At 38.1% G+C, this 15,424-nt stretch overlaps 1 protein-coding gene across 3 annotated transcripts; it reads right to left on the reverse strand.

Annotated features, from left to right (window-relative positions):
• Positions 1-461: 461 nt before the first annotated feature.
• Positions 462-2,697, reverse strand: LOC145032972 (HAD superfamily, subfamily IIIB acid phosphatase). Of its 3 annotated transcripts, none has more exons than XM_078981942.1 (5): positions 2,420-2,697; positions 1,981-2,093; positions 1,443-1,878; positions 1,011-1,211; positions 462-870 (listed from the first exon to the last, which is right to left on the reverse strand). In XM_078981942.1, the coding sequence occupies exons 2-5, from the start codon at positions 2,048-2,050 to the stop codon at positions 672-674; spliced, it is 906 nt and encodes a 301-aa protein (XP_078838068.1). In that variant the 5' UTR covers positions 2,051-2,093; positions 2,420-2,697; the 3' UTR covers positions 462-671. The 3 variants fall into 3 exon arrangements, with proteins under 3 accessions (XP_078838068.1, XP_078838070.1, XP_078838069.1); XM_078981944.1 differs by lacking the exon at positions 2,420-2,697 and adding an exon at positions 2,305-2,410; XM_078981943.1 differs by lacking the exon at positions 2,420-2,697 and adding an exon at positions 2,243-2,337.
• Between the last annotated feature and the right edge of the window lie 12,727 nt (positions 2,698-15,424).

The following is a 15,424-nucleotide window of genomic DNA, read 5'->3' on the forward strand; positions in this document are numbered from 1 at the left end:
TTTTTATAAGTTGCACTTTATCATTCTCTTTCCGTTCACCTGCCATGTGTGTGGGACTCTAACCTTTTAAATGTCATTGTTAGTTACTTGTAATATTGTAGGAGGTACCATTCATGCATTTCAAGTAAATCTCTTTATTAATTTTTGCTCGTCTAATTTTCTCTGATAAAGAGACTGGAGGTATCAAAAAAGTCTTTAGTTTAACGGTATAAGTTGATTTTTTTTTTCAAAAAAAAAAAAAAAAAGAGTAAAGATCTAAATTAGTTTTTAAATAAATTAAATTCAGTTAAAAATTACGGGTTTAGTGCAAATTTGGTTTGAAAAACCGTCATACTTTCACCATCAAAAACATTTTTACTCCTTTTGGAAAGAAAACGGGTCGACCCATGGTAATCCTTAGACATATCTCACCAGTCAAAGCAGTTTGCCCCAAACAAATTTATAATAATCTGCCTATACAATAGAAAAAAAATTAACAATTCATCTTATATATTTAAATCAAACAAATGTACATAGCATGTGTGGTCTGCATTTTGTCGAATATTACACAAAATGGAGGAGATAAATAATAAATAAACACTTCTGGATTTGTGGTCGAAAAATTATAATAATAAAAAAAAGAACTTATATACAAGTAATATATATAGAAACTTATACCGGTGGATTGTCTTTTAATCGGACATTATACTGCGTGGTGGAGCAACCGGAAGGGGGTTCGGAAGCTTGAAGTTTTGTGTTGTGATAATCGTGCCTCCTAAAGCATCCATGTGGCTGCTAATCACAGCCCTAATATCATAACCCTCCGCTTCAATGCCCACTTTTTGTCTTAAAAAGTAATCACGAGTATCCTCTTTCATCCCCTCGTTTGATCTACACCAAATCACAACATTAATATCTAAATCACCATCATTTGTTACCACAGACTTTTGTTTTTTTTTTGTATATATTATGATTGTTCTTGAAATTTGGTTCATAAAACAAGATTATTTCAATCTCTAATAACCCGTTACCTCATGATTAACTTTGACCAACCACCACATCCGGCTGATATAAGATCCTCAACAATGGTGTCTTGTAGCTTTTCTGGCTTTCTTGATAACAAAATCAATGGCCATCCATTAGATTTAAGTTTTATGTACAATTCAATCAAGAAAACATGTTTCATATGTTTTGCCTCTCTAACACAATCATTCAATCCATACCGATTGTATCTGCACAATAAAAGATCAAAAAAAGAAAGATTCAACTAAGTATTAGATTGTATTTGTTGGAGTAGACTGGACAAGATGGGACCCGACATGAAAGCTTTTTAGGGATAGATGAGGAGGGCATTCCTTTTTTGGTGCAATTTTTTTTTGTCTCGTTAATATCATTTTAAGTTTCAGTCCAATACATGTCAAACACAGTATTATTTCTCTGTACTGTTTAGAAAGCATGTTTACCCGTACGACAATGGGTTGATACGAAGAGTTTCGGCTGGAAGGAAGTCGTCTATGTCCATTAACACAACATCATGACCACCATCATTTGGTCTTATGCCATTGAAGTAATTCTCAATGAGTGACACCGAAGCGTTCAACTCTCTCATGTAATGACCATCTTTTATGTACTTCACAGCAACTTCCTTACAAAATCCAGGCAAAGAATACGCTTCCATGTTATTAATCTCTGCGTGTTGAGATTCCATTTTGCAATGATCATACTTGAACGATTCAATAACTCCAGCTTCCCTGCTTTGACATGATTGTAACATCACAGTCATTGCAGTCAGCAAGGTCATCAATAAGATCCCAACTATTACAAGCCCCCCAATGAAGATAGTCGCAGCACATGATGACATATAGATCACCGATTCCATTCTGAATTGACTTCCCATCTCTGCACCAACACATGAAGAACACGATTTAATGATGCGATCTAAACTTATATGGAAAAAAATTTCAGGTTAGAAATTCAGAAAGCAGAAAGGGGTAAGAATACCGGATCCTTCTGCACTTGTGAGACTCCGGGAGGAATACTCCCGTTCCATCGGATGACCATATGCTGACATCTTCAGGCACCGGCGTTCTTAAAAAATTCTTATAGAAACCGACCTGCAAACAAGAAAGATAAGATTACAGATTAATAAACAGATCAACGTCCTTTTTTTTCCCTAAATTAAGCGGAAACAGGAGATGCCGATATCCGATTATGTCTTTTTAAGCTAGTTATGCAAGCATCTTCAGATTTCAAGTCAACTTACAGCATCTTGATACGGTTTGATATCTATACATACGGCAAAATTTAAATTTACCCGGAACATACTTGCGTTAAATTTGGGATAAGTTTAGGAGTTAAACAATTAAGTAGTCAAAAAATGAAGAAACACAGATAAGATAGTCGATGATTAGAATTTAAAAAACAGGGAGAGAGGAAAGACCTGATAGCGACATTGAGATTGGTCGAAGACGGAAGCGTGATTGATTAAATGAGGGGAATAGACTAGTAATATCCATAAATCAATTGGTCAAACTTAATTGCTTCCTTGGGATTTGGGATTCAATCGGATTGGATGAGGAGCCGGAGAGAGAGAGAGAGAGAGAGAGCCAGTTCACATCCGATAATACTGTATATAAAGTTGAAATTCCACATCAAGTATATCGAAATTGGATATTAAATGGTTTTTGTATATAATTTGGATGATGATGATGATAGGTATAATTTTGGATCGTCTTGATGGGAACATGGCCATGGAGCTTCGGTGTGCTGCTGCCACTAGCCACCTGCCAATTGGACTCTCTCTAATAATGTGGTTCTTGCGGAATTTTTTTTTTTTTTTAAAATAAAAAAATGATTATCAAAGTTTTAATGTTTTACACCTTTGTGATTTGTTTATAATTTGATTTTGTATCCGGATCAACTTAAAATAATCAATATATACTTATTGATTATTTGAATGTTTTATTTATTATTAATTAACTTGTTGAGAAAATTTGTTTAATAAATATTGGGGATAATGACTTAGGAGAGCAACTACCTCTTATCCGTGTTCACATATTGACAACTTATTCTTTTTTGTACATAATAAAGCAACTAACTTGTTTTAACTGTTTAAATTATATAAATATTACCGGCTAATACATGTTTTAACCAGTAACTCAAAGGGAAAATCACTACAGAGGGTAACTACATCTTATCCGTTTTCATATATTGACAACTTCTTATTTTTTGTATATAAGAAAGAAACTAACTTGTTTTAACTGTGTAACATCCCAAAAATCATGACAAAAAATTTCGTTTTTCATTTAATACTAAAACCATAATTGTCAAACCATTAATTTAATACTCTAGCATCGGATCTCACCCGACATCAGGCCCCGCCTGATATCGAGCCCCGCTCGGTATACAGATTTGTGTCTCTTAGGCCCCGCCTGTCTCCGGGCCCCGCCCGCTAAACACATACAATCATCTAACATGTTAACACATAAAGAAACATAATCTACTATGTAACGTCTGTGTTTCCAGGCTTGCCATTTTTAGCAATGTAATGGTCTAGGTTAACCTTTGTAACCCGTTTTGAAATAATAAGATTGTATTATTTGAGTATTATGTGTTTTGTGCTTAATTGCTTAATTATGTGGTTTGATTAATTAAGAATAAAAATAAGCGTCAAAATTTAAGTGTAAAATAAACTTGATATCTTTAGATAATGTTGTAGTAGTTGAAACAAGGTTTCCGAAGATATAAAGAATGCCGAAATCCGAGTTATAACGAGGAAGTTATGACTTGTCAAAGTTTCGCGACAGAACCGGCAACGCTGGATAACGTAAAAAGTGAGATTTACGTTAAAGCGATATTTAGCCTTAGTGATCTAAACGAGAATCGAAGATCTCGTTGTTAGTATCAAAGCGATAAAAAGTTAGGCGAGAACAGACGTCAAACGAAGAAGTTATGAATTTATAACGAAATTTTCTGTCCCGGCCTATTAAAAATAAATAATAAAAATAAATTCAAAATTAGCCAACGGATTCTAAACGAAAGTTGTAGATCGTAGTCTCACCTTTCGGTGGATATAAAGAACGTCGAAAACGGAGTTCGTATGAAGAAGATATGAATTTCCGAAGTTTATTAATTAATTTGTATTTATTTTTAAATCAAAATTCGGAAGCATTATCCGAAGGCGAGTCACAGATCTTATCCGACTTACGCGCCGCGTAAGTGAGTACGCCCCGCATACTCCGAAAGTGTCGACATCGCAGCAAGTGGCTTCGGATGACGTAAGCGATGACGTTTCTCGGACCAGTACGCCCCGCGTACGAGGAGCTTCCAGCCTCCTATAAATAGGATGCGAGGGTTCCGGGTTCCATTGCTAATTTCCTCTCGTTTTTGTGCCGAAGCTCTGCGTTTTTACCCCCGAAGCCATCCCAAAGCCCCGGTAATATTCCCGAGTCCCGAAGCGAGTCCCGAGATCCCGAAGATCCCGAGAAGTGCGGTTTCCGAGCCGAAGCTCTGCCCGCGAGAAGTTCGATTTTCGTAGAGATCTTCCAGATCTACTGAGGATTACGACTTCTGCAAGCCGTAGTGCTGTCCGATCATCTTCTGATCAAGTGAGTGTATACTACCTTTCATAAACGCAATAATAATACAAGTATGGTTTGAGTGTATTAAGTTTATTGTCGTTTATACGTGTGAATGCGTTGTTACTTTCTCCTAACGTATAACTATGAAGTATTTTATACGAGATACGTGTTATGTGTATATTTTGTTGTTATGTGTGTGAATGTATATTCACTTTCTTCTATCTTACAGATCTGATTATTTCTATATGAAATACGTGTTATGTGTGTGTGCCTCATCTGTTATATGGAAAATGTATTGATCAAACATGCTATACAAGTTTTGAAAATATGTATAAAAATGTATGTTTTTATCTACTAATATGTTGGGTAGAACATGGGTAGATAGTTGGTGTGTAATAAACAGATGAGAGGCCTCGTTGTTGTTTTGATCCAGTCATCTAGCGGAATTTAGATGACGACCACGGACTTTTCTAGATAGTCCTGTGGAACGCTAGCAGGCTCATAACATGTAGGTGTTAATGAACTTGGGTGTTCATTCGTTGTATTCCATCCCCCTCATGGTTGCCTTATTTGACTTATATTGCTGAGGAAACCCCGCAGCGTGTGTTGTCACCCCGATGAAAATATTCTTAAATTAGGTCCCTTGTGTTAGTTATTTTAGGGACGTAAAGTGAGAATAACGGGAATGGGTAACTGGGTTATTGTTGGTTGATAATAATTAATTTAATTATTTATTGTGGGTTGAAAACCCTATATGCTCACCAGGCTCCCAAGCCTGACCCACTCAATTTTATTTGTATTACAGGAAGTGGCGCAAGGGCGTAAGATGGATGAACCATCAAGTTGTTTTGTTTACAAGTCTGTATATGTATATATTTGTTGAATGACTTGTAATGTTATCGTTTATGCTTGTTGGTCTATATCGGAACATGACACCCCGAGTTTTGATTATATAATGAAATATACATTTCTTTTATGAAATGCTTTGGTAAACATTGTTTTATCATGTTTTGTTTTTGGGAACAAATTCCGCAACTCTTTCAAATCAAAAGTATTTACTCTGAATCTATTTTAAAAGCATAAATGAAAATCGTTCTTTTCTGGCCGAGATTTTGGGGATGTCATAGTTGGTATCAGAGCATTAGTTTAAGCGAACTAGGAATTTTTAGGATTTCTAGACTTAAACTTAGAATGCTAAGTGGAATTTTGAGATGTGTGTCTGTTATGTTTTAGACACAAGCACTAGTTTATTTTAGGAAAGTTGCCTAAAATGCTTTATGTGCTAAATGTTATATGTTGCCATATATGATATTATTTGTTCGGATCTATGGTCTATTGCCGACCGGATCTAGAAACTTTATGTGTGTAGGATTCTAAGCGTACGTCTACGATATTAGAACTAGCATGTAAACGTTTCGGAGTGATAAGGATGATTTGAATATCTATCGTGAATAAGGATCTAATTTCACCTTATTCGGTGTGTAGATCAAAATGGTGAGAACAAGAAGTGGAGTTGGAAATGCTGATGAAAACAGGAATCAACCACCAGTGATTGAACAAAGACCTGTTGTAGCAGCAGCACCTGAGCCAATAACCATGGCTGGTGTGCAATTGATGATTCAGACGATGTTGGATCGTCAGATGGATGAAACTAGACGGTTGCTTCAACAAAATCGTGAAGAACTGTCGATTCGTGTGGAAGAGCCTGAACTAAATGAAGGGCACCCGAAAGGTGGAAACTTTAGTGGGTCTGTTGGTCAAGCCAACCCACCGATAGTTAGACAAGACAACCGTGATGGAAGGAATGATGGAATGGGATGCAAGTACAAGGACTTTCTAACTTGCAAACCATCGACCTTCAATGGAAAGGAGGATCCTATTGGGGTTATGGATTGGATCTCCGAAATGGAGTTAGCCTTCATGACGTATGGCTGCAGAGGTAAGTTGCAAATTATCTATGCCGTGCGTCAATTCCGAGGTGGAGCCGTTCGTTGGTGGAACACTCTAGGGAAAACTTTGAGCCCAAATGAGCCACTGCAATTGTCATGGGCAGAATTCTTGGTGCAGTTCAAGCGCAAGTTTTGCTCGGCTCAAAATTTGTTGGAATTGGAGAACAAGTTTCTGACACTAACGAAAGGCAGTATGTCAGTTGATGAATACACCAATAACTTCACCGATAAGATGGAGTTTGCCTTGCGTATCGTTCCAGACGAGCTGTCTAAGGTGGACCGGTATGCGAAGGGACTTCCATGGGAGTATGAGGTGCCAGTACGTCAGGCACATACTTTAAAGGCAGCTATCTGGGTTGCCAAGTCTTTTGAGAACATGATCAAGGGGAGAACCACCAACAAGGTTGAGGTTGGTGAGAAGAGGAAGTTTGAGGGAACATCTGGTTCCGGTAAGAAAAGTAAATTTTCAAAATCTGATTCGAAAAGGTTTGGTGGGGGAAAAGGAGGAGAAGCGAAGTGGTGTGAAAAGTGTAAGAAAAACCACTTTGGGAAATGTAGCGAGGATGTGACCTGCTACAAGTGTGGAAAGGTTGGACATTTTGCCAATGAATGTCCGAACAACAAAAGGATGTGTTTTGGTTGTAATGAAGAGGGGCATATTTTGAAAGACTGTCCGAAGAAGAAGGAGGCAGCTAAGCCCAACATTCCACCAAAGCCGAAGGCGAGAGCATTCCAGATGACACTGGAAGCTGCTAAGGATGAAGCTGATGTCGCTTCAGGTGCCTTTCTCGTTAACAATTTGCCTGCCCAAATTTTATTTGATTCTGGAGCCAACTAGTCCTTTTATATCGCATGAATTTGGTAGAAAACTAGCTTTGCCTGTTGATAGACTAGATAATGCTTTATTAGTCGAAGTTGCTAGTGGCAAGTTTGTACCTGTTAGCCATCGTATGAGAAACATCCTAATCGACTTGAATGGGAATAAGTTCCACGAGGAATTATTGCCTATCGAACTTAATGGTTTCGACATCGTGTTGGGAATGGATTGGCTCAGCGCCAATGATGCCGAAATTTTATGCAAGAAGAAGATAGTTAAAGTAAACCCGCCTGGAAAAGATTCATTTATGGTGTATGGGGACAAACGCTGAACGCTGGAATCATTTCCCTAATGAAAGCCAGAAAGTGTTTGACCAAGGGATGTACATCATATTTAGCATTCGTGATTGATGCTAAGAAGGAAAAGAAGGTGATGCAGAGTATTCCTGTGGTGTGTGATTATCCGGAAGTATTTCCCGAAGATCTTCCTGGATTACCACCTGATAGACAAGTAGAGTTCAGAACAGACTTGTTACCAGGAACAACGCCAATAGCAAAAGCACCTTATTGATTAGCACCGACGGAGATGAAGGAGCTGATGATGCAACTTCAGGAGTTATTGGACAAAGGATTCATTAGACCTAGTTCATCACCCTGGGGAGCTCCAGTGTTATTCGTGAAGAAGAAAGATGGAAGTATGAGAATGTGCATTGACTACAGAGAGCTGAACAATGCAACAATAAAGAATAGATATCCGTTGCCAATGATTGATGACCTATTTGATCAATTGCAAGGTTCGAGCTATTTCTCGAAGATCGATCTAAGGTCAGGATATCATCAGCTGAAAGTAAGAGAGCAGGATATAGAGAAGACTGCATTCAGAACTAGATATGGACACTACGAGTTCTTGGTTATGTCGTTTGGACTAACCAATGCTCCGGCAGCATTCATGGATTTAATGAACAGAGTTTGTAATCCGTTCCTTGATAAATTTGTGATAGTGTTCATAGACGACATTCTGATTTACTCAAAAAGCCAGGAGGAGCATGGCAGACACTTGCAAGAAGTGTTAGAAGTTTTGAAGAAAGAGAAGCTTTATGCAAAGTTCTCCAAATGTGATTTTTGGATTCGTGAAGTCCAATTCTTGGGTCACGTGGTCAACCAAGAAGGGATAATGGTTGATCCAGCGAAGATCGAAGCTGTGATGAAGTGGGAACAACCGAAAAGTCCCACGGAGATCCGAAGCTTTTTAGGATTAGCCGGATATTATCGAAGGTTTATCCAAGGCTTTTCTTCGATTGCTACTCCATTGATAGCTTTGACCCACAAAGGAGTTACTTATGCTTGGAATGAGAAGCATAAAGAAGCATTCGAGAAGCTAAAGAAGAAACTATGCGAGGCATCGATACTTTCTCTACCCGATGGAGTTGAAGACTTTGCTGTTTATAGCGATGCGTCTGGGGTTGGATTGGGTTGTGTTTTGACCCAAAGAGAAAAGGTGATAGCATATGCGTCTCGACAGCTGAAAGAGCATGAAAAGAACTACCCGACTCATGATTTGGAGTTGGCAGCGGTAGTTTTCGCTCTGAAGATATGGAGGCATTACCTCTATGGCACTAAGTGCAAACTTTTCACTGATCATAAGAGTCTCCAATATCTCTTTAATCAGAAGGAATTGAATATGAAGCAACGATGCTGGCAGGAATTACTCAAGGACTACGACTACGAGATACTTTACCATCCCGGTAAGGCTAATGTTGTTGCTAATGCTCTCAGTCGGAAAGTCAATCTTGAAAGGAAAAGGCCAAGAGCGTTGAGAATTGAAGTTGTCTCGACCATTGTGGAAAGTATAAAGAAAGCTCAAGAGGAAGCTTCTGAGAAAAATGACCGAAAGGAGGAACGTTTGGGTAAAACGTTGGTGTTTGGTACAAACGGTCATGGACTGAAGGTATTCCAAGATCGTATTTGGGTACCTAAATTAGGAGGAATTAGAGATCTTCTGATGGAAGAAGCTCACAAGACCATGTATTCGATTCATCCCGGTAGCACTAAAATGTATAGGGACCTGAAACCCTACTACTGGTGGCCGACGATGAAGCTTGATGTTGCAAAGTATGTGGCCGAGTGTGTGACTTGTGCGAGAGTCAAGACACAACATCAGAAACCGTATGGGAGTTTAGAACCTTTACCTGTGCCTATGGGTAAGTGGGAAGACATTGCTATGGATTTTGTCACTAAACTACCCAGAACAAAGAATGGCCACGACATGATTTGGGTGGTCGTTGATCGATTCACTAAGAGTGCGCATTTCATAGCAGCCAGGGAGAAATGGTCTATGAAAAATCTTGCGAATTCTTATGTGAAGGAAATTGTGAGACTTCACGGTGTTTCGCTAACAATTGTGTCGGATCGTGATAGTCGTTTCACCTCAAGGTTTTGGAAAAGTCTACAAGAGGAAATGGGTACCAAGTTATGTTTAAGTACAGCTTACCATCCGCAGACTGATGGTCAGAGTGAAAGAACGATACAAACACTTGAAGATATGCTGAGAGCATGTACCTTGGAGTTCCTAGGTAATTGGGATGAACATTTACCTTTGGTAGAATTTTCCTATAACAATAGTTTTCACTCGAGCATTAAGATGGCACCTTACCAAGCTTTGTATGGACAAAAGTGTCGTACGCCGTCTTGTTGGCTTGAGGCTGGGGAAAAGCAGTTTATGGGACCGGAGATGGTTCATCAAACTGCTGAAAAGTTGAAAATAATTAGGGAAAAAATGTTAGCAGCTCAGGATCGTCAAAAGAGCTATGCTGACAAGAAGCGACGACCGATGACTTTTGAGGTTGGAGATTCGGTTTTGCTTAAAGTCTCGCCGTGGAAGGGACTTATAAGATTTGGAAAAAAGGGAAAGTTGAGTCCAAGGTTTATTGGACCGTTTAAAGTTCTTCAGAGGATTGGGAACCAAGCTTACAAGCTCGAATTACTCGAAGAACTGAATGGAATTCACAACACTTTTCATGTGTGTTATTTGAGAAAGTTCACGGGAGAAGTTCCCGATATAAGTCCAATTTCTGAATTGAGAATCGATGAGAACAAAAGGTTGATTCAAGAACCAGAGGCAATTGTTGACCAAAAGACTAAGAAGTTGCGACGCAAGATGGTCGAGTTAGTACTTGTCCGATGGAAACACACGAATGGGCCGAATCTCACCTGGGAGACGGAGAGTGACATGTTGAGTCGCTATCCGCATTTGTTTGTTGATGTGTGATTCCGGGGACGGAATCATTCTAAGGTGGAGAGAATTGTAACGCCTGTGTTTCCAGGGTTTCCATTTTTAGCAATGTAATGGTCTAGGTTAACCTTTGTAACCCGTTTTGAAATAATAAGATTGTATTATTTGAGTATTATGTGTTTTGTGCTTAATTGCTTAATTATGTGGTTTGATTAATTAAGAATAAAAATAAGCGTTAAAATTTAAGTGTAAAATAAACTTGATATCTTTAGATAATGTTGTAGTAGTTGAAACAAGGTTTCCGAAGATATAAAGAATGCCGAAATCCGAGTTATAACGAGGAAGTTATGACTTGTCAAAGTTTCGCGACAGAACCGGCAACGCTGGATAACGTAAAAAGTGAGATTTACGTTAAAGCGATATTTAGCCTTAGTGATCTAAACGAGAATCGAAGATCTCGTTGTTAGTATCAAAGCGATAAAAAGTTAGGCGAGAACAGACGTCAAACGAAGAAGTTATGAATTTATAACGAAATTTTTTGTCCCGGCCTATTAAAAATAAATAATAAAAATAAATTCAAAATTAGCCGACGGAGTCTAAACGAAAGTTGTAGATCGTAGTCTCACCTTTCGGTGGATATAAAGAACGTCAAAAACGGAGTTCGTATGAAGAAGATATGAATTTCCGAAGTTTATTAATTAATTTGTATTTATTTTTAAATCAAAATTCGGAAGCATTATCCGAAGGCGAGTCACAGATCTTATCCGACTTACGTGCCGCGTAAGTGAGTACGCCCCGCGTACTCCAAAAGTATCGACATCGCAGCAAGTGGCTTCGGATGACGTAAGCGATGATGTTTCTCGGACCAGTACGCCCCGCTTACTGGCGTACGCCCCGCGTACGAGGAGCTTCCAGCCTCCTATAAATAGGATGCGAGGGTTCCGGGTTCCATTGCTAATTTCCTCTCGTTTTTGTGCCGAAGCTCTGCGTTTTTACCCCCGAAGCCATCCCAAAGCCCCGATAATATTCCCGAGTCCCGAAGCGAGTCCCGAGATCCCGAAGATCCCGAGAAGTGCGGTTTCCGAGCCGAAGCTCTGCCCGCGAGAAGTTCGATTTTCGTAGAGATCTTCCAGATCTACTGAGGATTACGACTTCTGCAAGCCGTAGTGCTGTCCGATCATCTTCTGATCAAGTGAGTGTATACTACCTTTCATAAACGCAATAATAATACAAGTATGGTTTGAGTGTATTAAGTTTATTGTCGTTTATACGTGTGAATGCGTTGTTACTTTCTCCTAACGTATAACTATGAAGTATTTTATACGAGATACGTGTTATGTGTATATTTTGTTGTTATGTGTGTGAATGTATATTCACTTTCTTCTATCTTACAGATCTGATTATTTCTATATGAAATACGTGTTATGTGTGTGTGCCTCATCTGTTATATGGAAAATGTATTGATCAAACATGCTATACAAGTTTTGAAAATATGTATAAAAATGTATGTTTTTATCTACTAATATGTTGGGTAGAACATGGGTAGATAGTTGGTGTGTAATAAACAGATGAGAGGCCTCGTTGTTGTTTTGATCCAGTCATCTAGCGGAATTTAGATGACGACCACGGACTTTTCTAGATAGTCCTGTGGAACGCTAGCAGGCTCATAACATGTAGGTGTTAATGAACTTGGGTGTTCATTCGCTGTATTCCATCCCCCTCATGGTTGCCTTATTTGACTTATATTGCTGAGGAAACCCCGCAGCGTGTGTTGTCACCCCGATGAAAATATTCTTAAATTACGTCCCTTGTGTTAGTTATTTTAGGGACGTAAAGTGAGAATAACGGGAATGGGTAACTGGGTTATTGTTGGTTGATAATAATTAATTTAATTATTTATTGTGGGTTGAAAACCCTATATGCTCACCAGGCTCCCAAGCCTGACCCACTCAGTTTTATTTGTATTACAGGAAGTGGCGCAAGGGCGTAAGATGGATGAACCATCAAGTTGTTTTGTTTACAAGTCTGTATATGTATATATTTGTTGAATGACTTGTAATGTTATCGTTTATGCTTGTTGGTCTATATCGGAACATGACACCCCGAGTTTTGATTATATAATGAAAAATACATTTCTTTTATGAAATGCTTTGGTAAACATTGTTTTATCATGTTTTGTTTTTGGGAACAAATTCCGCAACTCTTTCAAATCAAAAGGATTTACTCTGAATCTATTTTAAAAGCATAAATGAAAATCGGTCTTTTCTGGCCGAGATTTTGGGGATGTCACATACTATATCCCTGTCCTAAGAAACATACTCTGCTAATAATGAGATACAGAACTTCGTCCGTACTCAGCTAGTTCCAGCCAGGGCTTCAGCAGTGCAAGGTGAGTCTCCTCACTGTGTGAATGAGTCTAAGGCCATAATGCCAGCCCATGTAGTCTATGAGTAGGAAGACTCGGGGGTTAGCCATAAGCATTGTTTGCTAGTATGTTATTCCAGACCAAGGTCTGATGTCGGGCGGGTGCTTGAGAAATGTTTTCATGTTAGATTATACTTGTTGTATGTGTGATATTTGTATGTGCCTGGTAAAGAGGTGAGTGTGGGCGAGCTCCCGTATCTCATCACTAGCTGAGTACGAACGATGTTTTGTATCTCATTATTACCAGAGTATGTTTCTTAGGACAGGGATACAGTATAGTATGTTTCTTTATGTGTTAGCATGTTATAGGATTGTATGTGTTTAGCGGGCGGGCCCCAGAGATAGGCGGGGCCTAAGAGAGACATATATATATATATATATATATATATATATATATATATATATATATATATATATATATACCGAGCGGGGCTCGATGCCAAGCAGGGCCCGATGCCGGAGTATTAAATTAATGGTTTGACAATTATGGTTTTAGTATTAAATTAAAAAGAAAATTTTTGGTCATGATTTTTGGGATGTTACACAGTTAAACACAAGTTAGATGCTTTTTTATGTACAAAAAATAAGAAGTTGCCAATATGTGAACACTGTGAACACGGATAAGAGGTAGTTACCCTCCTAAATCATTTTCCCTTTGAGTTACAGGTTAAAACAGATATTAACCGGTAATATTGGTGTAATTTAAACAGTTAAAACAAGTTAGTTGCTTTATTATGTACAAAAAAAAAAGTTGCTAATATGTGAACACGGATAAGAGGTAGTTACCCTCTTAAGTCATTTTCCCTAAATACGGATAGGGAAACACCTTTTTTTTTATGTATATGGGTCACTATCTTCACACCTCATTTTAATCTTTAAAAAAAAAAAAAAAAAAAAAAAACCAACTTAGGTTGTCTTTTTTTCCTTTCTCCACCCCCCCAACTTTTTATTTTTCTGAAAATGTCCTTTTTTTATGTTTATGACATGAAATTAAGTTTGAAAAATCAGTTTATTTTAATACCCGCAAACGTTAAAAAACAAATAGATTTCTTATTGCAGATTGTAGACATTTGATCCACCTTTTCTGTTGTCGAAGCTTATAGATATGGTCCGCAAACTGCAAACATTTTGGCTTCAGAAAAATAAATAGCACTCTAGTTAGTAATATTGGGGTCCATCACACTAAAAGTTTAAAGAATTGGTACTTTTTTACACCAATGTTCATAAGGAGTATTCTTACTCATTTTGTTTGGAGTTCTGTTTAAGATATAACATACAGTTAACATAACCTCATCCCAAAACCCATCACTTAAACCAAAATAGGACAACACGATAAAACGTCGCAAAAGTTATAAGTTAAAATTTTCATTTTTAATTCAACCAAAAACACTAATTATCTTTTTCCACACATTCAAAATTATATCATAATAAAACAGTTATCAGAGTACAATCCCAAAATCATCAAGTTGCGAAAACATAGGTGGATGCGTCGCGATTAGGTCGGGTCCTTCCCTTTCGAACCAGAAGTACCTGAAACCATAATCATGGAAACTGTAAGCACAAAGCTTAGCGAGTTCCTCAAAACACCACATACCATACATATCACCATATATTGGGCCCCGCCCGACATCGAACCCCGCTCAGAACAGATCTGTCAATCATCAGGCCCCGCCCGATATACATACAAACATATAGACACATGCAAGAATCACAAAGATAAATAACATACAATATAATCATCAGGCCCCGCCCCATATATATATATATATATATATATATATATATATATATATATATATATATCATTAATGCAAGAGTCACGCAGACAACTAACATCCTAATCATAATAATTTATGGGCCGGCATTGGTGCCTCGGGAACACCCCTAGCACCCGAAGAAAGCACGGAGCCCCGAAGTCTCCAAGAAAAAAAGCGTTTGTCGAGTCGAAACTCTGCCCGCGTGAAGCCCGGTTTTTGAGAAAACACCCCAGTTTCATCGAAAAATATAGTTTTAAGTGACGCAGTGTTATCCAATCATCGTCTTATCAAATGAGTGTATAGTCACTTTCATCTTACACATAGATATGAAGTATTTTATATAAAATATGTGCTATGTGTATATATATTGTTTGTTTATTTAAGATGGATATTGAATGAATGTTTTATACATGTTTAGAATGATTTAAACTGTATATGTATTTTTATTTACAAATATGTTGAGTATAACATGGTAGATAGTAGATGTGTGATGAAATAAAAATGATGAGAGGCCTTGAAGTTGTTGTTGTTTCAGTTATCTAGCGAAATAGGGATGACGACCACAGACCTTTCTAGACAATCCAGTGGAACGCTAGCAGGCTCGCAACCTGTAGGTGTTTGTGAACAATATGTTCACCAGTGTACTCCATCCCCTACATGGTTGCCTTATTCAACATAAATTGTTGA

Source organism: Lactuca saligna, chromosome 2 (assembly GCF_052625555.1).
Source record: "Lactuca saligna cultivar CGN05327 chromosome 2, ASM5262555v1, whole genome shotgun sequence".
NCBI lineage: Eukaryota > Viridiplantae > Streptophyta > Magnoliopsida > Asterales > Asteraceae > Lactuca > Lactuca saligna.

Bases quoted from the DNA above. Each gene is read 5' to 3' on its own strand.
- LOC145032972 (XM_078981942.1), bottom strand. From the start codon at position 2,050: ATGTCAGCATATGGTCATCCGATGGAACGGGAGTATTCCTCCCGGAGT. The intron at 1,879-1,980 runs GTATTCTTACCC...GTGTTGGTGCAG, and splicing joins CACAAGTGCAGAAGGATCCG to AGATGGGAAGTCAATTCAGA. The intron at 1,212-1,442 runs GTAAACATGCTT...TTTATTGTGCAG, and splicing joins ATCAACCCATTGTCGTACGG to ATACAATCGGTATGGATTGA.